At 39.5% G+C, this 22707-nt stretch overlaps 1 protein-coding gene across 1 annotated transcript in view; it reads left to right on the top strand.

Moving 5' to 3' along the window:
• The window catches only part of HECW2 (HECT, C2 and WW domain containing E3 ubiquitin protein ligase 2), a 143478-nt gene that overhangs the window by 53313 nt on the left and 67458 nt on the right, over positions 1-22707 (top strand). The window contains exon 3 of the mRNA XM_053982155.1: positions 19441-19548. Coding sequence (XP_053838130.1) covers positions 19441-19548 — 108 coding nt within the window. The remainder of the gene's footprint in view (positions 1-19440; positions 19549-22707) is intronic.

Raw genomic sequence — 22707 nt, 5'->3', positions numbered from 1 at the left:
GCAGCAGCCAGGACCCCATCGCCCTCACTGTAATGGGCAGCTGATTTTCAGGCAAGCAAACCCTGTGCTTCTGAGCTTTGTTTCAAGGTCTGCTCAAGCTCTCTTCATGAGATCTGCCTCCTTTGTGCGGCAGTCATTCAGAGTTAGTGTCAAACTGTTTAGTCTTCCGTCATGTTTCAAGTCACTGATCACTAATGTGTCAGTAGTCCTAGAAAGTTCATAAAAATTAGTAGGTTCATTGCCCTTGTGATTCCTACCCTAACATTGGGAAGAAATTAATCCCTTGTCTTCCAGTGCGTGGTAACGAAAAAGATGAACCTACAATTTCCATATAAGTAAGGTAGTCACTCTGTATGTACTGTAGGAAAAAGACTGATATCTGTTCAGATATGGTATGAGCTCTCATGCTCCATTAAATGTATCATTCCTTGAGAATTTAAATTTCATCTGGTGGTCAAAAATATAGTTCATGTGACTTAAGTCACACTTCAGGATAATTTTCAAGAGGGGAATACTGAAAGCTTGGACCTAATAGGTGTCATCTGTGAAGAGGACTAAGAACTCAATTCGTTCCATGCCTTGCAAAATCAGGACCTTAATCAGTGTTTTATGTTTGCCATAAAATGTGGAAGCACTTTCTTGTATATGAAGCTAGTTAAGCCTAAATGGGTTTGACTTTGTAAAATGAAATATGTGTAGAAAAACATTATAGTGCAGTAGTAGGCACATTTGGTTGTCACCGAGATAAATATCCAGCAATGACCTCATTAAAAAAGAAAAAAAAAAATTATGTTCACTGTAGTTTAATTTGTATCTAGAGGTTCATGCATGACATAGTTCAGCAGATGGAAGCCTGCAGGGTGGGGGAAAATTCAGTTTGACAAATTTTTCAACATAGATACATCTCTTAATTTTAGTAGACTTCCAAAAAGACACTTGCTTCCCAGATACTGAATAAGGATGCAACAATCTACCAAAGTCAACAATGAGTAAGATTTTTAGGAGTTATTGATGAGGTTGTACTTAATGTGCAGGCAACAACAATTTTTCTGATGTGTTCTTAAACTTGTAAATTTGAGCAGTAGGGTGAAAAGTACATTGTCCAGTTCCTTTGAAAACCCCAAACCAAACATACCCCTGCTATGTGTTGAGAAGTGAAATCCCGGCCGTTCCAGCTGACATCAGCACCACTGCCCCAAGGGAGGCAAAGATCTATGGCTTTTGTTGTGCATTCGTTAATCCGAGTCGATCAGATCAGGAAAGGTTTGGGGTTTGGAAAGCAGTCCTAATTACAGCATGTTGAACTGATTGCACTCCTTCTCTTCTGCTCTAGCAGTTAAATACAAATCTCTCTGTTTCAGAGTCACGTAGGTGACTGTGCTTGGTGCTGCTGGGTGCTGGCTCAGCAGTGCTAAGCTGGCAGAGCATTTACTCTCCCAGGAATGCAAACAGCTCTGGGCCAGTTCAGCATCTCGGAGGGGCTGGGGGACAGCAGCTGGGGTTACCTGCAGGAGTGTGGAACCAGGAGTGGGAGGGAGCCTCTAGGCAGTAATTTGCCGCTGGACCTGCTCATCTGCAGTGTGCAGCAGTGACCCCAGCAGAGAGGCTCTGACGGGATGTGATTTGTAGGCTGCTGTAAAAGGAGTGCAAGTCTAATTGCACTGCTTGCAATTACTTATTTATGTCTGGATTTACTTGTATGGCTGGCAGTAGCTGAGTTGGTGAGCCTTTGTTTCTAGTTGCATTCAATTCTAGGTTCTGTTCCTTGCCTGAAGAGTCCCAGGAAATTAATGCTTTATAAGAATACGCTCCTGGAAATGGAGAAGAAATAATGGAAATATTATATGTAGATGTTTTCAAGATAATTACACAACTTAATAAAACTTGCCTTCATTAATCTACAGTTTTGTGTTCCTTTTTGCTGTTGCATGTTAACACCATGGGGGAGAGGGCTTTTTATTTCAGAGATTTTATGCTAAAAAGTTAAATAAGCAAAATTCTTATTTCCTTTCTTGACTTCTGATGATGCTTTTTGGCACAGGTTGAAATGATACTGCTTCTGAAGAACTGCAAAATGACCTTTGTGTTTCTTCTGGCTTCAGTCTCATCCCGTTTAATCTGTAGAGCTATTTAGTACTTATCATAAGCAGTGTTTGGCTTCATTTCTCTCAGCTTCATGACATCAACTTAAATATTTGTGATGAGAAATAACTATATTGGCATCCTTTTTGTTGAAGAGGTAAATCTTAACTGTGAAGTAGTCATCCATCTCACTACAAAACTACTAAAGCAGAAATGTGAGAAAAATGATCTGGCAGTGTATAGGGGGGAAAAAATCATTCCTATTACTCTGAATGTGACAGGATGGTGCTGAAGACAAATTAGCAGTTTTTCTTGTTATTACTCGAAAACTCTGTTTATGCCATCAGTGCATTACTCAGAAGTTAAATTATGTTGGAAATTCTAAATTGTCTTCATCTGAAGTAGATTGCAGAAATCACGAGTGATCTTCCAACCTCCTTTCCCCCCCCTCTACTCTATCTATATACTGCATGCCATATGATGCAGAATACATTGTAAGATGCTATTTTTTAGATAATGTCCTTTTGTTTAGGACTGCTCTGCAGTTAAATGTAGTAAATCAAGACTTTGTCATAAAATTCCATTTAAGTTTCCAAAGGAAAACTGTCTTCTGTTTAGTTAGAGCATGAACTCTACCAGTTACTTTGAGGTGGCTTATTTGATAGTCAAGAATATTTACTAGTGCGTTGAGACATTGATACATAGCTGGAAACCCCTGAAGGTAATGAGTCTGTGATGAGGTGATTCAGTGTTGTGTTACTCATCTCACTGAAAAGGCTCTCTTGGATATATGGTTTGACCATGGACTCTGTGCCTCTAGGAGTAAGCACTAGGATCTGAAAGCTCTCATAATGCACACATACAGTAGTGTTTTTAATTTAAGTATAGGGGAGATCCACTAAACTGTTTCAGGAAGGTTTTTTGCCTTTGCAGGGAGAAAACAAACTTAGGAAAACCATTTCCTGATTAGTATGTTGCTTTTAAAGGGAGCGTAAGGAGAATTACAAGGATGGGAAACAAACATTGCGTTTCACAGAAAATATTTCAGGTTCTTTTAGAACTCCTTCCTGCTCATTTCTTTAGAAATCTAAGACTGACTTATCTTATTGTGTGTGTATATTGGATGAATTTCTTCCAGGATGTGTTGGCTCATTTCCTTGAGTACTTCTAAATTTTCTGAATTTTTTTCAGTCACAACAGATAGCTCAAAAAGCTTTAAGGAAATGAGTCAACCTCCTGAAATAAATTGCTTGCTGAATAGAGGATACTGTGTTCAACATCACAGACACACGTGATAGTTCTGTGGATACTAATTAACAGATAGTCTCTTAAAATCAGTTATACGGGCTCCATGTTCCAAAATGACTTGGGAGACAAATACCCCAGCAAGACCTGAGCTTTCCTGTTAGGAATGTGGGGCTTGCTTCTATACTGACAGGTATTGGTGCGAGAGGTGCAGATGGGGAGGTGGCAGGCAGGCTCTCTAATGCAAAATTAGGGATGTTGTTGAATTTAAGTGTAAATTAATGGGAGTAATGTAAAGGTGCTGAGTTGAGGACCACGAAACTTTCATAAAACAATCCTGAAATCTGATGGCTGTATAGGCGAAGTGCTTTGGTCCTTATTTTATTACTCACAAGCAATTTGCATTCTGGTTCCATGAGCCCTTGCTGCGAGTGTCCCGAGTGTCCAGTAGGTGCCCAAAGCAGGTGAGGTTGTTCTGTGAGGAAAGGCTCTGTGCCTGGCCACGTTCCCTTTGGATTGCAGGAGTCCCAGCAGGGAGTTTCCTTGCCTGGGGCTTTGCTGAGTCACTGCGCTGGCAACTGATGCAGTCTTATATAGTTAGATTAAAAATAAGTAAGAGGACACCATTTTAGTAACATATCTGTCTTATACAGTAGGTAGGCACAGGATTTGGGTTTTTCTTTACTTCCCAAGGATTACTCAGTGACTCAGGGACAGAAATGAGAAAGCCAGCACCAAACACCATGATCTGGGATTTTCTGTTTTATGAGCCTAACTAAAAGTAAAACCAGATGGCCCTTAATATTTAAAAAGTTTGATGTCTGGATCTGGTACTGAGCTTTGAACTCTGAGGCAGCAAGTAATAAGCCAGCTTGCCGTGCTTTGGTGCATTACACAGAAAGTCCCCGATGCTATAAATACCACATCTCTAAACAGAGATGATGTGTGTCTCCAGACAGGTGACGTGCACTGTCAGGCACTCGAGGGAAATCTGAATACATGCCCACCACATAGAGAGAAGAAAGCCTGGAACATCTGCAAAGGAGTTGACCCTGTTGGTGTGTAAAGTGTCTCAAAACAGTGGGAGTTGCATAAAAGCAGGTACAAAATACAAATTCAGCTGCAGTGGAAGAAGACAGAATAAGGTGTAGGGCTCTGTGTCTGGTTTTGTGGTTGTTGTCAGTGATTGTTGCCTGTAATTTGTGGTCATGAAGAATTAATTTGCTACATTTCTCTTGTTGGAGTATGTGTTGGCCGTGGTAGTTTGGTACTGTGATCTGTAAGCTTTTTGATACAACCTTTAGGAGTAAAGTAGCAGTGTGTGCAGGCAAAAGGACAGAATAGTCATGGTTTATTAAAAAACAAACAAAAGCATTGCATCAATAGAAGCATCTCTGTTGAAGGATCTGAAGAAATTATTGATTAATTTGGCAGGAATGCAAGAAAGAAAAACAATGTTTGACACAAGATTGACTTGCAGGTCCAGCGTACCTATCTGTTTGCAGCTTCAGCTTGAGCATAGGGGATGGTATATCCCAAGTGTGATAGAGAAAATCGGCAAAAATAGGTGGCTAAAACCATCAGGACAAACTCCTGGCTCATTGTGACAAAATAGGTTTGGTGGTCTCAGCAAAGAACCAATAAAAACCTTGTGCATGTCTGTCAAACAAGCCCGGGGCTGCAGTCCAAGGGAACCTGAATCAGGTCAGGGACAGTGCAAGAATGCAGGCACTGAGACAGCAGTGAACACGTTCTATTTCCTCCATCTGTATACCTTGCAAAAATAGCATCTTTGAAAGTGTATGTGCAAATTTGGAATGTGCAATGCTCCTGATCTATTTCTGGATTATCCTGGGTGTGCTTAAAGATTAATTCAGTGTATAAGCACGCTATACTGTTTGGTGCTCGGGACTGAGAAAAACATGATGTGCTTCTGTAAAGTGAACTGGGTCAGACTTCAGTCATATGCTCATCCAAAGAACCTATTCTCCTGGTAACTACAGTGCTTCACTAATTGTGCTGCTAAATTCTGCAATGTCAGCATGTTAGTGCCAGATCCCCAAATGGGACAGTCTGTGTTTGCAAGTAATCAGTGACACACAATATAAAATTAAGCAAAAATATAAGAAACTGTAAGCTGTAGATACTGCAGCTTGGCTGAAAATTATGTCCCAGGGACTTGGTTCACAAATATTAGCGAGATTTACAGCTCACTGTACAAACCTGTGGCTAGTTAGGTGGGCTATAACCAATGTGAATGGATTTTTTTGTTTGCAGTTTTTATATCCTTTTAAACCCATAGATACCTTTTTTGTTGCTTTTGTATATTGCTTGCCCACTTCTTGGATTTACGCTACTGCATTGAGTAGTTCTGGCTGTGCTCACTGGAACAAAATATGTATTTGGAAACACTTACAGTATTTTACTTCAGGTGCAACATTAGTAGGAGATGCTTAGAAAAGATGTTTACTTTGTAATAGGCTTGTTGGGCTTCATAATGAACTCAGATTTTTGGACCATTTATTATTTTTGTTGGTCGCTTTTACATTTGAGTTAAATTACTGAGACATTGAAGCATGACAAAAGGATATTGTCAAAATATAAACATTTTTCTGTATTCCAAACCAGGAAGCTCCCTGGCTTTCTAATAAATTCCCTGAGAAACCTATTACTGCCAAATGACAATAGACTAGTTTGCATTCCTGCTTAAACAACCCATAATATTGAAGATAAACTTAAAAACAACAGCTGCTAAGGGAATATTAAATCCCACAAGATCCTTAAGAGATGTGTGCTGCAGAGACACAGAATAGAATGTTTTTTGACAAGTTTCAGAAACCACAAGAATTTCTAAAAGGCAGTGAGTAATTGCTTGAAACTGGCAAAGAAAATTTGTTTTCCCTAAAAAAAAGTATTTTTGGGAATGGACTTGAACACTGAAAGTGAAGTGCTGGCTGATATTGTTACTGTCAAAAGGTTGGAACAGACTAAGAAGAATTTTGATCAATGTCAGAAACTGCAAGCAATAATCAAGTGCAATTGAAACTAAAGCTGAGGAATCAAAAGGCTGTCCTTTCTCTCCTTTCAGTGATGAGTCAGTTCTCTCCACCCAGTGTTGAAGGATGCCACATTGCTGAAAATTCAGAGATCTCTGTACCATCATAATAAGTTCGGGGTTCAAACCATCAACCATTTGAGAATGCAAAACCCAAACTAACCTCCTGGATTCCTAGATGTCAGCTGTTGTGTGTAGGAAAACTCTTTTTTCTGTGTGTCTGATCTGTTCTGTGGGTGTACTGCTTCTTGTTTTAGCCCTCATTCCTTGCAATAAATAGCACTTTCACACACTCACATACCAAAAAAAGAAATAAGTCTGAGTAAACACCAAGTGAAACAAGGGCTGAAAATGCAAAAGTGATTGAGGGTTAAATGAACTCCACCGGGCTCTTGGGGAGTGTATTTGGCACATACTTTGCTCTTTCCTGGTTCATTCCAGGAAAGGAAAGAGAACTGTGGGGAAAGCTGAAGTTGGGATTTAGTATCAAAAGCAAAATGAGAACATCGAACTAGCTGGCCATAAAAGCAGCTGCTGGATCACTGTGTGCAAAGGCTGGGTCAGCTTTTTGGGTGATGCTGGCTCTGTAGCAAAATGGTTTGTGCTCAGAGTTTAACATCCTTGCTAATGATCAATTAATCTTTTTTTTTTTTTTTTAATATGTCTTACAGAAAACTTGCAGTAATTCTGGTAGAAACTTTCACTGGCAAAAGCTACTTGTTGGAACTGCTGGAGGGTGTACATATGTGGGCAGTTAAAATGCTTAATTCGGATTTGTGGTTACAGTCATTCTTCTTCATGGCCATGAGCAGAACAAGCCATCTGGCAAGGGAGTGCCTCCTTCTCATCACACATCTGAGAGATTCCCACAAATGAGATTTCAGCTCATTAGGATATTTTATGCCCTTGCAGGGATTTGAGAAGAAATACATACCTTTAATCTCTTTCATCTGAGTTGCATGTTTTTGTTCTGTCTAGAAAAGAAATATGTTTACTGAACTTAGCCTTTTGACTGCATATATACATTAAAGATTTTTTTCTGCAGTTTGTTCAGAAGTATTATAAATACCTAATGAATTATTTGGGCCTGCAGCTCTTTCATTGAAAGTTGTGACATGATGAGAGGGCTAGAAGTGTGAGTACTTGCTGAATGACACTGCTCTTGAGCTGGTGGCTTCCTTTATTTTGATAGGTAAAGATGATGAGGTTACTTTCAGGGTGTAGCTGCTTATGGTTGGTTGGTGTTTGTAGCATCTGGAAGGTCTTGATGATCAAGATATTGGACATAGAGAAGTGACTGATCTGAAGTGATTGAGCTCATCCTTTGAGCTGTATCAATATTTTCTAGTGTTTGTAAAATGTAAATATTTCTGCCAGTAATAGGTCTGGTTAGAATATGAACGGGAAAATAGCACGTCAGGTGGATAATGCCCCAGTGAATTCAGGTCAGTTTTTGTAGACGATAATTGCAGAAATTGAGGGATTTGTGTCACTTGAGTAAGCTAGAATGAAGTTTTCAAATTATTGATGTGATGAGTAACTAGTTCTGGCTTTTCACCAATTTTGAGGATCATCTGTCAGGTGAGTTTTTTGAATTGATAAATTTATTAACCTAAAGGCCATGTAACCTAAATTATAGATGCTTACAATATATCATCGCCTCACTTTTAGGACCAGAGGATGAAAAGGGTAAATAAGCATGATACTTGTCAAAAAGTGGTTGCAAAATTTATGTGAATTTATAAAGTACTCACGTGTCATTATTAAGTTGTAGGGCAAGGGAAACAGGATGGCTGCTAATAATTAGACATGGAATGGCTCCTGTTAATTAGGGCAAGAAGTTTTGTAGTTTATTAGGTAAGTAGTAACAGGTTTGATACTTCCCTTAGCTACTTCTTAGGGAATCCATCTTACCACTGGCTGGGTTTCAGATAATAATTTATCATTGCTACTGCAAACTGTATAAAACAGGGTACTTTCTTCTGCTGAAAAGCTGGAGTAAAAAAGGAAAAGGGAGCAGAAGGATGAGCAAAAAAGGAAAGCAGGAAACTAGGCAATGTTCTGTGCAAACCTACAGATCAATAACAGCAAATATGCTTGTAATGAATTTTACACTGTTTCATGGGTAGCCAACATGAGGCATATTGCAAAATGCTGCCCGGAAATAAAGGTGAGTACTCAAGCTGAATGTTTCAGTAATAGACAGTTGCCAAGTACTTGTTTCCTATCTGATTTTAAAATTTCATTAATATAAACAGAAATTGACACGTGGCAATGGTTTCAAAATACAGATTTAAAATAACATGCATATGTTTTTGAAATCTCCTCTAGCCTGTTGTGCTTTTCCTACATGTGCATTGTAGTGATATGTATGGTGTTTAAAGGGCAGATGTACATTTCATAATAATTCAAAATGGTGTTTAGTTTTTAGATTTGCAAACAACAAAAAAGTAAAAATAGAACAGAGTCATCAACTCTATTTTAAGTCCTCTCAGTTATGGCAATTGTGTTTGCTGATAGTTCCACAAGAAAAGCCTGTTTCTGAGGTATAAGTAATTTACAGAAGATCTACATGCGGAATGAAGTGCACTTAAGGTTAGTTTATGAGCTAGTAATGGCTGTCAAATGAGCCCATATTTTACTGAAATTAAACCCAGAAGAGATCATTACATCATTCAGTACAATCTACTGTGTATGAAATCCACTCAGTGTTGTCCAAATTTCTCCTCTCCTGAATATTCCCACTCTCAGAAGATGAAAATGTGACTATTGCCAGAGAGCAGCAGCAGACTGAATGGGAATAATGTTGTGATTGCAAAGCAGGAATTGCTCCAAGTACGTTTTGAGGCTGAGAAGGAGGGAAGAGGGATGGCCATAACCATATGGCCTTTCCTGAAGTGGTTCCCACTGTTTCCACTAGAGAAATGGTTGACCAGAAAAAAACCAACACTAAGCAAAACTGCCATTTTCTCTGGGTCCTTTCTGCACTGGGTGTCTGCATAAGAACCAGATGTTTGCTGGTTAATAAATAAACCAGCATGAAGGCCATCGAATAAATGACCCCTTACTTTTTCTGCTGCCTGTTGGATTACATGTGATGTGTATGAAGACAGCCACAGCACAGAAAGCCTCTCTGTAAGTGCAGCTGTGCTAGTAGCAAAATTGTGCATTTATTGGTAATGTTTATTTACCAACAGAGTTTCCCGGGGGCAGGATAGGCTATGTAGACAAGAGCATGGCTTTGCTGGTATCACATCTTCCACAGCAGGAATACTTTGTTATATTTTCGAGTTTTTCTGGCAAAGATTTGTGATGGGAATGTGGTCACAGATAAAAGTGCATGCCCTTTATCCTTGGAAGCTACAATCCTCTTCTGCATGCAGCTAAAGCAAGCTCAGCAGCTCATGTGCTGCCAGCAAACAAGTGCTTATCTGACACCATATAAGGCTGTGGCTGAGGACAAAAATTATGAAAAACATTCCACAATAAACTTAGACTGGCAGATTTAATATGGCACAGAAAAGCTTACATACAGGTTTTTTTCTTTTTTAGTTTAGCTCTGACAGCATTTAACCCCACAATAACTTTTTAATGTTAATTAGGAAAAAATGGCTTGTTTTTCTAGATATTCTAAACAGTCTTGTCCCAGAATAACAGGATTTCAGGATATTTGTGTACGCAAGGTTGGTTGTTGTGGAGTCTGGATTTGGGTTTTGCTCCTGGACTTGCTACCGTTAAAAGCAAGAAAAACACCTTTAGGATACAGGATTGTGGGAGTGTCAGGATGTGTTTAGAGACAGGATATAACAGTGAGGAGCATATTGAGAAGGAATTATGGTGGTGAAGATGAGTTTATCTGAATTTTAACAAGATGTGAGATGCAGTGAAGTGCTTAAAAGAAAAAATGAAATGATGCTACAGGAAAGAGACAGGCTTCTCTTTTCCTTAGTACATTGCTTGCATCTTTGCTGTCCTTGTATCCTCTCATCTTTATAATGAAATAACCTCCAAAGTTACTGTAGTACCTTAGAATATTGGTATAATCCAATTTTGGTAGCCATTTGTGGCCTAAATCTGAATTTCCAAACTGTTCCCTGCCTGGTGGCCACTGCTTTTGGCAGTCACCATCTTCTGCAGACATCACTTTCCCTGAACCATCAGCAGCTGAGATGATTGTGAGTTGACAGGAGAGGTGGTGAAGCTTTTGCCTCAGCTGTGTGCTGCTTCTTTCAGGAAGAGGTTGAAACACCCCCCGTGCCATATTTCCCCCCACATACATCTAGCTGGTCCTCAAGAATTGAATGGTAGATGACTTTATTAGCATTTTGTAAAGATGTTGGGAGTCTTCTCTGATATCATTCAGCAGCTAATAGTCTTTATATCTAAGGGTGTGCAGTACCATCTGTCAGAGTTTATTCAGTGTCATTCTCTAGCTTAATTTTTGCTCTAACATTTATGCCTTTCTTGTTGTAGCCAGTCTTTAGTAGTGCAGTGCAGGAACAACCAAGCATTGTGTCCGTGTGCTGTGCAGGATGTGGTTTCCAGGTGGGCCAGGTCAGCTGGCAGGTGGCTCATGGTGCACAGGGCACTTGTACCATGGGGCTGGCACATGTGTGAAACCTGAACTGTAGATGGGAATGAAGTGCACATCGTTTATGAAGGAGAATTAATAAGATTTTCAGGAAAGATGTTAAGCTTGAGGTCATTTCCTTCCTCTTGTTATGCTTTTGAATTTCTGCCAGTAAGATGGGTGAAAGGGGTTATTTTTGTCTTTGAATGCTTTGAATTTCAATGATGCCTTTACTTTGACTACAGAGAAGTGGAATTCCACTTTATTCCTGCCATTGTACTGTCATATGTCTGAAAAAATGACTTGTATTTTTTTTCCAGTATCTTTGTGTCTTGCATTCTAGTTAACTAATCCTTTGAGCTGCTGCTGTGCCCTGAAATATCACATTGTATGAGGACACATGGAGATGCTCTGATCCCCATGCTGAAGTGTTAGTGTATATAAAAAAGGAGTCAAAATGTAGTGTTACAATTCTTGGAAAAGAAAGAAATGGCCAGTGTCAGAATACAGGCTGTGTATGAGAGTGAGAGCAAGGATTTTCCCACTCTATTAAGTTTCAATAGCAAAAAGGTTTCACAGTTCAGTGTTTGGATGGGGTGTATAGTATGGTGTCTGTGCTCTGCTTCTGCAGCTGAAGTAGGAGTGAAGTGTTAGAGAAGTTGATGTTATTCCTGGCCATCCTGTCAGTCACAACTAGAAAAATCAATAATGTCTCTTGCTGCATAGAGCAATAGAGTGCAAAGAGCAATAAAATTCAGCAACATATTAATGTATGTAGTGAGTCATGGGGGGCACACGAGGGAATGCAAGTGGGGTCTTTCTGCTTCTTGCCCACAGCTCAGGGGCAATCAGTGGAGGTACACGAACCTTAAATTTGGTTGTGCAGTAGGAAAACTGCTGCTGTGCTGTGAGGAACAAACACCTCTTTGTTTTCTGACCATGGGTCATGATTATAGATGTTGATGATCCTTCACTGCTAATATAGCAGGACTGTGGCACCAGAGGACCAAAATCTGTGTCCTGGCTGGAATTCAGAGTGTTGCCCAGCACCCTCTGGCAGTGCATTATTACCTTCAGGAAGAGCTGCAACAGCAGCTTCTCTCTTGTGTGAGGCTGTAAGAGCATCTCTGTTACCTTTTTCTGCCTCTTTTCTGTTCTTGCTTTTCTCAGTTGAAGGCTTGTGTCTTGTATTTCCGTTACTTTCCAAGTTTTTTCCAAAGTGTCCCAAAGAGCAAAGAGAACTGTGATAATAGGATCTTGTAGCTACTTAGGGAGCTTTAAAGACTGTCCAGGAATCTTGTTCTCAACTTTTTTTGGGGTTGCTCTGTTGGTATTTGAGGGAGAAATGTTTCCAGCCATTTAGTACACAGCAGAGTGTTAAGATTTCTCTTATAGTATTCCAGTTCCGATGTTTTTTCACTTTCTGTCCTTTGAAGCACCTAGAGGTGCTCACACAAGCACAAAGCAATATGTTAGCTTTCATCTCTTCATTAGCAAAGAATCCATCTTAATTTCTTTGACTGGAAGTGTTTTTGAAAAGTCTTCAAGCTGAGTAAGAACAGATACTCCTCTAAAAGGTGGAAGGATTTTTTTTGGTAGGTTGGTGGTGTTTTTTTTTTTTTTTTGGTTTTTTTTTTGGTTTTTTTTTTTTGTTTTTTTTTTTTTTAATCTGAGTATTACTAGGAAAACCAAGATTTGCTTTGAGAGCCTAAACCTACAGCTCCACAAGTGTGCAATTCCATGAAATGTGTGTTGTGAAAAATTTGATCTCAGGCTATAGACGAGATTGCAGATTCCTTTAGGAGCTCTTTTTGTTCTTGAGGTGCTGGGACTGCTTTGGCATGGTTTGGGTCCTTGCCACAGGCTGAAGGAGTTTTAGGTCAGCTGCAGTTGTTCCACCAGGAGGCCATTGAGGAGCATCTGGGGCAATAGAGGCTTGTCCAAGCTCCTGCCCTAAGGTGGCATTTACCACCCTGAAAGAGGAGAGGTAGTAATGGAAGCTCTGCCACCTGCTTGTCCTCCTGCCCAGGAGTGCCCTGTGCAGACCTATCCTGGGTTTAAGGCAGCTCCATCCCAGCCAGACATCATGGAGCAGTCCCCTCTTCCCTGAAATAACTGGATTTGTGGGGAAGTCATGCGGACAGCAAAATACTGTGTAAACAAAAGCCAGCACTTCCAGCGAGCTCCTGCTGTGCTCATTGCTGTGGCTGCCTTGCCGTCATTTCTAGGATTTCAGGATCCTCCTGTTTACATCAGCCCGCCCGTGCTGCGGGGCCGTGGCCGTGCTGAGGAATCCTCCCATGGACAAGGCAAGGAAGGAAGTGGAGGGAGGATGGGGCTTCAGCATCCTGTACCCTTCGGAGGGGAGTGGCTGCAAATAGCGGAGCCTGAAGGACGCAATACCTTCTGTATTTTAGCACGGGCTAAGTTCAGGCAGTTCCTCTGCTTGAACCCAGAGGAACCCTGGCATAAAGGAGAAAAGGCAGATGATGGCATGTAACTGCTCGGAACTGCTGCGGAGTTGGAGAACATCCTTCTAAAAGCCTTTCCTTCAAATGACAGGAGGAAGGGAGAGGACAGACGTGCCTCGTGGAGCTGAGATTATGCAGCAGTGTTAGCTAACACAGAGCTAAAGCCTCCAAACTTGAGCTGCACGGGCTGGCTCCAGAAGGCAACTTCTGTAGAAAGCACTGGTTGTGAATGGGAACGAGGATGCTGTTTTCAATATTCGTCCTCTAAAACGTTACTGGTTTTTATTCTTCAGTTTGTTAATTGGGCTCTGATGGAGGAATGCAGTTTAGGATCCACAGGCATCCTTTGGAATGGCCAGGTAAGGCTAGAAGGTACAACCAAGCGTTGATCTTTAATTTCAGCAATGGTGCTGTCTTTCATGAGAAATATTTTGGCTCTACCAGGTAACCCGTGTTCACAGGCTGAGATGGAAAATTCTGAAAATCAGAGAAACAAGCTCTGACTTAGTGGGTTAATATTTGTTTATATGGTACTAACTGATACCTAGTATATTTTAAATTGATTGACATAATGTGATTTATTATAGTAATTGCTTGCAGTAGAACCTGTTAATTTACTTACTGACTTTCTAGAAAAGGAGTGAGGTCTCGGGTGATAAAATTTATCTTCTCCTTTGAATGTGTCCTGATACAGTTTCCAAGTGCTTTTAAGCATATTTTGGGTATAAGGAAGAAATATATTTAGTTCATTATATCAGTAAACACAGTGCTACTTCTTTATTGATCACCCATGGATTTTTATTTCTAGTATTTCTAGAATTAAAATTATTGGAGGTTACCAAAGTGAAAATATTGCACAAAAGTTAGTGTTGCAGACTTTCCCAGTCATCTGCCCAAAATCCACTGTATGTATTCTTTGGAATGTTCTTGTTAGTCTTACATTTTGGTGACAGTGTGTTTTACTGCTTGGAAGTCTGCTCACACTGAAAAGAGTGCAATTGCTGGCATTGAGATTGAGGTATTTGGAAGTAATGCAGTAAAATGCATGTCAATTAGTTTTTTGTTTTACATTGGAAATGCCATCTTAGAGATCTCCTGAAGTTGGCTCAAAATCAAGTTCAGAAATATTCTCCAATGCAGATTAACCACAAACCTGTTACTTTTAAAGACTGAGTGAAATGATGGAGTAAAATAGGTAGGGGAGTGACCCTTCTTGGTAGGATGCTTATGAGAGGAACTGATGGCAGATCCACACATCTCAGCCTCGGACAAAACCAGATGCAGCCTTGCTGTTCTCCAGCCTTCCAGCACTGCTGATCTTCACTGTAAGAGAACACCTGCCTAGAGAAGTAAATGAGAGTGATGCTTTAAAAGCTTAGTACCAATACTCCTCTTAATAACTGAATGCATTGCACACACCATCTTCAATGCCAAATAATTATTGACATCAGCCTAAAATGTGAAAGAAGTCAACATTCTGACAATATGAATTTAATTTAAAACTTTGAATTGAAACTGAACAATACAAACACTTGAAAAGATTTTGCGTAAAGCATCTTCCAGAAAGGGATGAAAAATCAGAGACTGGGATGTAAATCCCCAAGGAGGATAAGAGAATTATGCAGGGATACAATGATGTTACCAACGTGATTGATCTTTTCTGAGCTAAGCTTTTCTAAGCATGGATTTTTCAAGAGCTGTGAGTTAGCCATATATGGTAGTGAAAGATGAAAATTGTTAAGATGTATATAATTAAAGCTGACAACCAGAATCTATTAACATCACCTTTGCTCTGGTATGAGCATCTTTATAAATGTATTAGAGTAAAGAGATCAGAATGCAAAAGTTTGAACCTCTTAGATTGTTATAGCGACCTTTGCTTATTGCACAGGAAAAAAATTACATCAATGATGTTTCCACACCAGGAATTTGTGACTTTTATAATGTTTTGGTATATTGAAGAATAAAAATCATTTGTGTTGATGGAAGCAACCCTTTTATCACAAAACTTTACTGACAACAGAAACTGGGACCAGAAGATGAGTGCTGGTTTGCCTGCTCTGTGCACTGGGACTGTAAGGCTTGTTTCAGATAATTAATTGCTAGCAGTTCCTCTTCATCTGTCTTATAAAAGACTGTATCTTATTTATCTATTTATTGCTTTAATCTATGCAAGATATCTCTGTGAGATTATGTGTTTCAGGTAGTTTATCTTTTTTTCCTGAGACAGAAAGAATGAAAGGTGTAAGACACAAAGAACAAAATGTGAACTCCTCAGAAGCCTCCTGACTCCTGATGTCAGACACTGGCTTAGCACAGCTTCCAACACTCCGTAACATCCTTGTGCAAAACTGGGAGTAGCAGATGATAAAACACGATTGTGCAGTCAGACAGGCTGGAGAAATGGGCAAACAGGAGTAACCCCTGACACTGGGAAGGGAAGGGGGCTGACTCTGTGCAAATCAGCTTTGCAGAAGAAGATCTGGAGGTCCTGGAGGACAAGTTGAGGAGGAGCCAACAGTGCGCCAGTGCAACTTTTCTTAATGACAGGTTTGGCTGATTATTTAGTAGTTAAATAAAGAAAACACTGTCAGAATGTTTTTGCTTTACAGTGATTTCAAGGAGCATTACTCAGAGTGAAATTCCACACAGTGTTGCATTTATTATTACCCACTTTTTGTTATAAAACATTATCCCATATACTCTGATTTGTACAGGGGTTGCAGCTCTGAGAAGTTCTGTTCTGTAGTATTTTATGTCTAAGAATTACTGAAGATAGAGAGAAACTGTGTATCTTGCATTGTTTTATTTCTTTCAGAAGTGTACCTTATTGGACAAGATACTGATGCAGTAAGACAGTATTTTGTTGCATATTTTATGTTCTGGGAAGGGATATTTATATCTACTCTTTGGCCCAGATTCTGGAACAGCCGCCAATTTCACAAACAGCAACAATTTTGTGCTAAAAGGAGAATAGAACTGCTTAGAATCAAAGTTCCCTATGGAAAAAAAAAAAAAAAATATATATATATTTGGAGAGAGGGAAAGAGTGTGTGTGCATTTATGTTTGGGGGAACAGAAGACATGAGGGAGTGATAATTCTGCTGTTGCTCTTTGTGCTCTTAAACACTTCCTTTTTTTTGTCAAGATTTTTATCATTATTGTGTACCTCAATGTTTTCATGCTGTGTATTTTTTCCTTCAGTTTTTCTTTTTAAAATCCATGAACTAATGTTTGAAGTTATTTCTCCATATGCATTAGTAATTTTATTTTTCCCCTATGTGAATAACATCATAAAAGTAGAAAAAACCCATCTGTTTCAGAAGAAAGTCAAAGCTGACCAAAATAAATTCTGTAATTTGAGTCGATTGCTGACAGGTAGTGGTCTGTTATCATTTTCCAGCTCTCTGTCTCCACCACCTTCTGTTGCAGTGGCAGCATGCCTGTGGGCAGAATATCAATGATTTACTCTTCATTGCTGCAAAGGAGTCAGTTCCTTCATGAAAGGGCTGAAAATCCAGGCATTTCTGTAATTGTGGGATTTTATTAAATAAAGTGAAAGAAAGCGTTCTGCATTCTTGTAACTACCAGCTGGGAATTTGAGACTCAGTTCATGGAGGACCTTTTCTGAAGCTCAGTAGTATCCTTGTAAAAATTACCATTGACATTGCTTTATGACTGATTTAAAAACCAAGTAACAGTTGCTTGTGCCTTATTGTTGGAAATCTCACCAATAAAGGTATATTTCATTGCTTCAGGCTTTGTTCATTTGTTGAACAAGATAAGAATAAAAAAACCTCATGGTTATAATATACCAAATATCCATCCTTGTTCTTAGAATCATGAACAGACTCTTCTCCAGTTGATTAAATACAGAAATTCAGAACCAGAGCATGTTAGATGAGATGTTTACTTTCAGGAATGTGTTCATTCATTTACCTAGATGAAATGAGAATGCTGAATAGTTTAAAACTCCGTGTTTCAGATAACTGGAGTTTTTAAAGAATCTGCTCACTTTTGGTAGTGCTGTTTTGGATAACCAGGTTTAAGTGGTGGACCAGAGCAGTCACTATTGTAGTGTTGCTGGAAGTTCAGCTGTATCTCCTGGTGTTCTGTCTGGATGAAAATAGAGGGCCTTGGGATAGGAAGGCAGAATAAAAAAGTAAATAAATTCATCAGCAGTGTATTCTTTTGGTTAGTGTGTCATTGCAAACCACATAGAGGTTTTTTTATAAGGCCTGTGGGATGATTTACAGGCTGTACATTTAGTGCTCCTCTTTATACGGCTTTGGAAAAAAAACCCAACAAAACATGGGTGAGATGCAGCTTTGTTTACTCTGAAATTTTTTTACTGTAATGAAGAAGAAATACATGCAGTTTAAGATTTTATTACCTGTGTGCCTGACTTTCTTGTGCATGCAGTTTGTGTCCTATCATGTTGATTCTGTATGAGAAGTTAAGCCTGTGGGCATTACAAGCTTGAGGTTCACAAATGTTAGGAGAACCCTCCTGTCCCTTCTCCTTGTCATTGAGATAATTAGAAATTCTCCTGGACTTGTCATGATTTTGAGGTGTTGAGACATCAGCTTTCTAAAAATTCTCAAAGTTACCCAGGGCTGGAGGCATAAAAATGTCAGTAGCTTGCTATGACCCCTTCTTGATTCTCAAAGCTCTTCTAGGTTTTGGGCACTGTGTAAGTTCTCTTGAACAACCACAGAAGTCCAGTGTGTGGTAGTGTTCTGTGTGTTGGTTTGGTAGGATGAGATGTACAGACTGCACTCGCCATAATTCAGTGGGGTTACTGCATGTGCACTGAGATGGGCCGTGAGAATGAAAGGGAGAAAGAAGCTTCAGTGTGAGTTCATATTTTTAAGATAAATGTAAGAAAGTTGCATTGTTTATTATTCTTTCATAAATAGTATATGGATATCTAAAATGTAGGTGACAGTTCTGTAATCTTATGTGAGTTCCTACCAAAGTACAAAGGAATGTGCTTGACTGGATATGAGCTTTATGAACAAAGTCACAGTAGACTAGGTTCTTAGTGAAGTATTTTTAAATTTGTAGAATGCACTCTAGTGTATGTAATGAAAGAGGAGTTCTTAAAAAATTAAGATTAAAGAATATGCAGTACCACTGGAAAGAATTAGGATGTTGTATTTGACATCATAGGTGCAGTTCTTGTCTAGTTTAGTTAACAGCTGCTGAAATACACTGGTAAAATATCACAATGCATACTTCCAAAGAACTTCCTGTACAAAAAAGTTAAGTTGGATTTATGTCAGCTTTGTCCATATCATCAGAACTAACCTTTGTGCCCTTTCAAACAGCTTCTTGCCCTGGTTTTCTTTCATTCATCTGGTGAATCTGGTGTTCTGGGTGTCTGAATACAGGCTGGAAAATAAAACGGCCCTAAGACTTGTGTTTGTTAGGACAAAAATCTTCATTTGAGAAGGGGTAATACAGATATTGCTAAGCTGCTCTGCAGATACTATTTGCTTTGAATGTTTTCTCTGAATGTATTTTGCTGAATCTCTCCTTTCTAGCTCTGGCTTACTGACAGTTCTGCACTTCAGGCCTCTAACTGGATACCCCTAGTTACAATTCTGCATTTCCCAGCTAGGGAATGAATGCTAGATTTTCACATCACAGAGCAGGATTGGTGTACAACATGGTGTGGTAACTCTGTGATGCAGTTTCAATCAGCTGTACACTCCCAATAGCTTCTCTGTTGGATTAGGGAAGTTTTGGAATTTAATACTGTAGCTTGGCAGGTCTTCTTTTACAGGAAACCATAGATTTACCTTGGCTGTGTGTCTGTCTGCTCACTCTGCATAAATTGATCTATCAAAAGTACAAGAGAAGCTATTTATCTTTTGCCAGATAATTTGATTTCTTTATTTTTTTAATTTAATACAAGTAATTTTTTGTATCTGGGCCTCTTGAAACAGAAAGCCAAGAAAACTTCTATTTTAAATACTGCTTGCTGAAATTATTTTTCTTCTTCCCTCCTTCAGATGAGAACTCTCCAGCCAATTTCTGGGATTCCAAGAATCGGGGAGTGACTGGCACGCAAAAAGGACAAATAGTGTGGCGAATTGAACCTGGCCCCTACTTTATGGAATGTGAGTACCTATTTATGCAGTGCATATTCCAAGGCAGGTCAGCAGGGTGGCATTTGATACTCATTTCATCAATCCTTCTGATGAAGCAAGGGAATTGATTGTATTGCTCTTACGGGGGAGCATTTTCCAGTGTGTTTGCTGTATGAGTTAGATGTACATTCGTATTCTAGTGATGTTCTTAGCACATTTCACTTCAAGGGAGGAAGGAGTTGCCTTGTGTGGTATGATGCACATTGAAAGATGAAGTCCCTTCCCATAGAAGTTCCAAATTTCAGCTGGCCAAATATTAATGGTAAGCGTATGTGAAGGAAAAGGTAGTAAGCTAATAGTGCTTGCTAATATTTGATAGTGGGAAGGTTGGATTTGACTCTAGGAAGTGCCAGCGTCCTGTTCAGTTGCATCAGAATTTCTCAGCTGAAGATTTGTTATACTGGAAAATCTGCTGGGCAGTTTGGAAATACTGAGAGTCTTTATGTGACTGAAATAAAAAGCCTTTGGTAGTCAAGGTTCAAACTGAAGAGTGTTGGTAGTCAAGGTTCAAATTGAAGAGCTACACCAGACAACCAGGGTTTATAGGAATCTTAGCTATTCTCTGCTGTGGGCTGGGGTTTTTTTGGTTTTTTTGGTTTTTTTTTTTTTCTTTTTGATGAAGCTATGCTATCCTACCATATGAAGCATATGATCCTAAAGAAACTGATGTTCTAATCATGGGATGTTGTATCAGAGCTTACTGGAAACGTTGATGTGCCAAGCATCAAAGTGGCAATCAGTCCCAGAAGAGCTCTGAGTTGCTCTACCACCTGTTTAGCCTCACAGTAATGAATCCTCTTTCATAAGTTAAAAAAAAAAATACTCCCACTCCATTCTTCACTGCAGTGAAGTAAAACACTGCAGTGCTGCTTACTGTAGGTCTTGGCAGAAATTTTTATTCTAATTAACTGATAGAACAGTAATACATGTATTTCAAGAGGTGTTGTATACCCTCTACTAAAAATAAATATTAAAGCTTCCTATTTCTAGAGCTCATCATTGAATCTTGCCAAGTTGCTCTATGTGTTACACAACACACTTCTCAAAAAAAAAAAAAAAAAAAAAAAAAAAAAAAAAAAAAAAAGCCTAAATAGGATAAAATGAAATTCCATTTCAGGAGTTCATTACATTACAATGATTGAACTGAAGACAATACTTAGGAAAATAATAAAGATAATTAACTTCCCTGGTGCCAAAGACATTGGTATATTAAAGCAGATTAAAATGTCTCTTAGTAAAGTTCATTGCCTCGTCTTTCTTGTGCATGAACTTTGTCAGTATTGTTGCCAATATGGGCAGTTTGACTTCAGGAATGTTTATATCTTTTAGCTGGTTATGTGTTGCTCCATAGTATATTGAGATGAGGCTCTTGAATAATATTTCCAGTTCATGTGAGTAACCCAAACTAATGCTTCAAGTACTACTAGTTTGGACTTAAAATCAGCTGCAGCTGATGTCGCAGTTTGCAACTAACTGTGCATCACAGTCAGCTGAAAGGAAGTGCAGGATGTTCTTCAGTCATGGTGAGCTTCACTAACAAACAGCTCTGCTGCTATACAATGAACAAGAGACAAGCAATTGTGCAGCAGCTGAGAACTGTAAAAAGGAATGTTTATGAGCATATGTTGCTATAGCACATAGTATGGTAGATAAATATGTCACCAGTGACACTGGTGTTTCTAGTGAGAGGCCAAAAACTGCACTGAAACACTTAACTGAATTTCTGATTCCACTTTTTAAACAAGAGGTCTCTACAGATCTGTGGCCATGTTTGCTCAGCAAGGCTTTTCCTTGAAACTTATAGGTGGTGAAGCAACATTGGATGCAGCTACAGGCAGCTGCTCTTTTCCATTTCTTTTCTATTCCTCAGCTCAGTAAATCACAACAGGGGCAAACGCAGCAGGTGGCTGCGCCCTTCAGGTACAACTGCGGTGTCACTGCGGTGCAGCGCCAGGCCGGCTGTGGGAAGAGCTGTGCTGTGGGGTTCTTACCACGCCCTGCAGACCTGGCACTGCCCAGCCTGTGCCATACTCAGCTCCCCTGTTAACCTCCTCCTTCTCTTGTGGTGCAGATATGCTTTGTCTCTCGGTATAGCACATGATGCCGCTGTCACAGCAAGAGGGAGACAAATGAGGAGTCTAACATTTTCAGTAAATGTGCCAGATTATTAAATTTAAGGTATTTCTGATACTTTAATCCACCATTGTTTTCCACATTTGGGAAAGAACTCTCCAGTTGTAGATTTCTTATATTTAGCAATATCTTTGCTGAGAGGTACAATATATGACATACAGGTCATGGTACGTGGGGTTCATCATATTTACTCCTGACAGTAATGACATTCAGCAGACCATTGGCAGTGGTCATTCAGTCCCTGAATTTTTGAAGCAGCAGATCCATAACGGGGGCAATGTCTGGGGGACCAGCATGAACAAAATGTGTAAATGGATCAATCTAAACTCAACTGGAAACTAGCCACAGCATAGGAATACTCATTGCATCCAATCTGCTCTCAGTTGGGACCAGCACTTGACTTGCTCAAGTGTGGTTTTTACTGGAAGCTTTCAAGGACAAAGATTTTTTGGATGCTGTAGATAACTTGTTCTAGTGCTGCAGTATTGTTCCAGCTAAAAAGATTTCTGTGACATCCAATATGAATGGCTATAGCTGAAATTTGGGGCCATTGCCCCTTTTAAAATCTCTGATAGAAGTGGAAAGAGGAGAGATAGTAACATTTGTCTTGCCTTAATCTCCTCTTCACCAGACTAAACAGGGCCAGCGCCTTTAGCCTCTTCTCATATGTCACATTTTAGCCATCCCAACCACCTTTGTAGCTCTCTGCTCTTCACTCTCCCTTTTCTCCTTGCTCTTGATCCTAGGGACCCAAAACTAGACGTAGTATTCCTCACCAGTACCAAGTAGACAGGAACAGTACTTAATTGCCACCTATGTACTGTGATACCTACATGATTGCAGGTTCCCTGCTCTACCTGTACTCAAGGAGAGGAAGGGAATGTTTTCTGCAAGCCTGAGAAGCATTGAACCTGCTCTGGCAATGAGAACTGATGATACTCATTAACAGAGTTATGCTAAGTAACTACAATAATCCTTTAGGATTTACACTCAAAA

Source organism: Vidua macroura, chromosome 7, assembly GCF_024509145.1.
Source record: "Vidua macroura isolate BioBank_ID:100142 chromosome 7, ASM2450914v1, whole genome shotgun sequence".
Taxonomy (NCBI): Eukaryota; Metazoa; Chordata; class Aves; order Passeriformes; family Viduidae; genus Vidua; species Vidua macroura.
The sequence above is the reverse complement of the archived record's forward strand: the minus strand, read 5'-3'. Positions and strand labels throughout refer to the sequence as shown.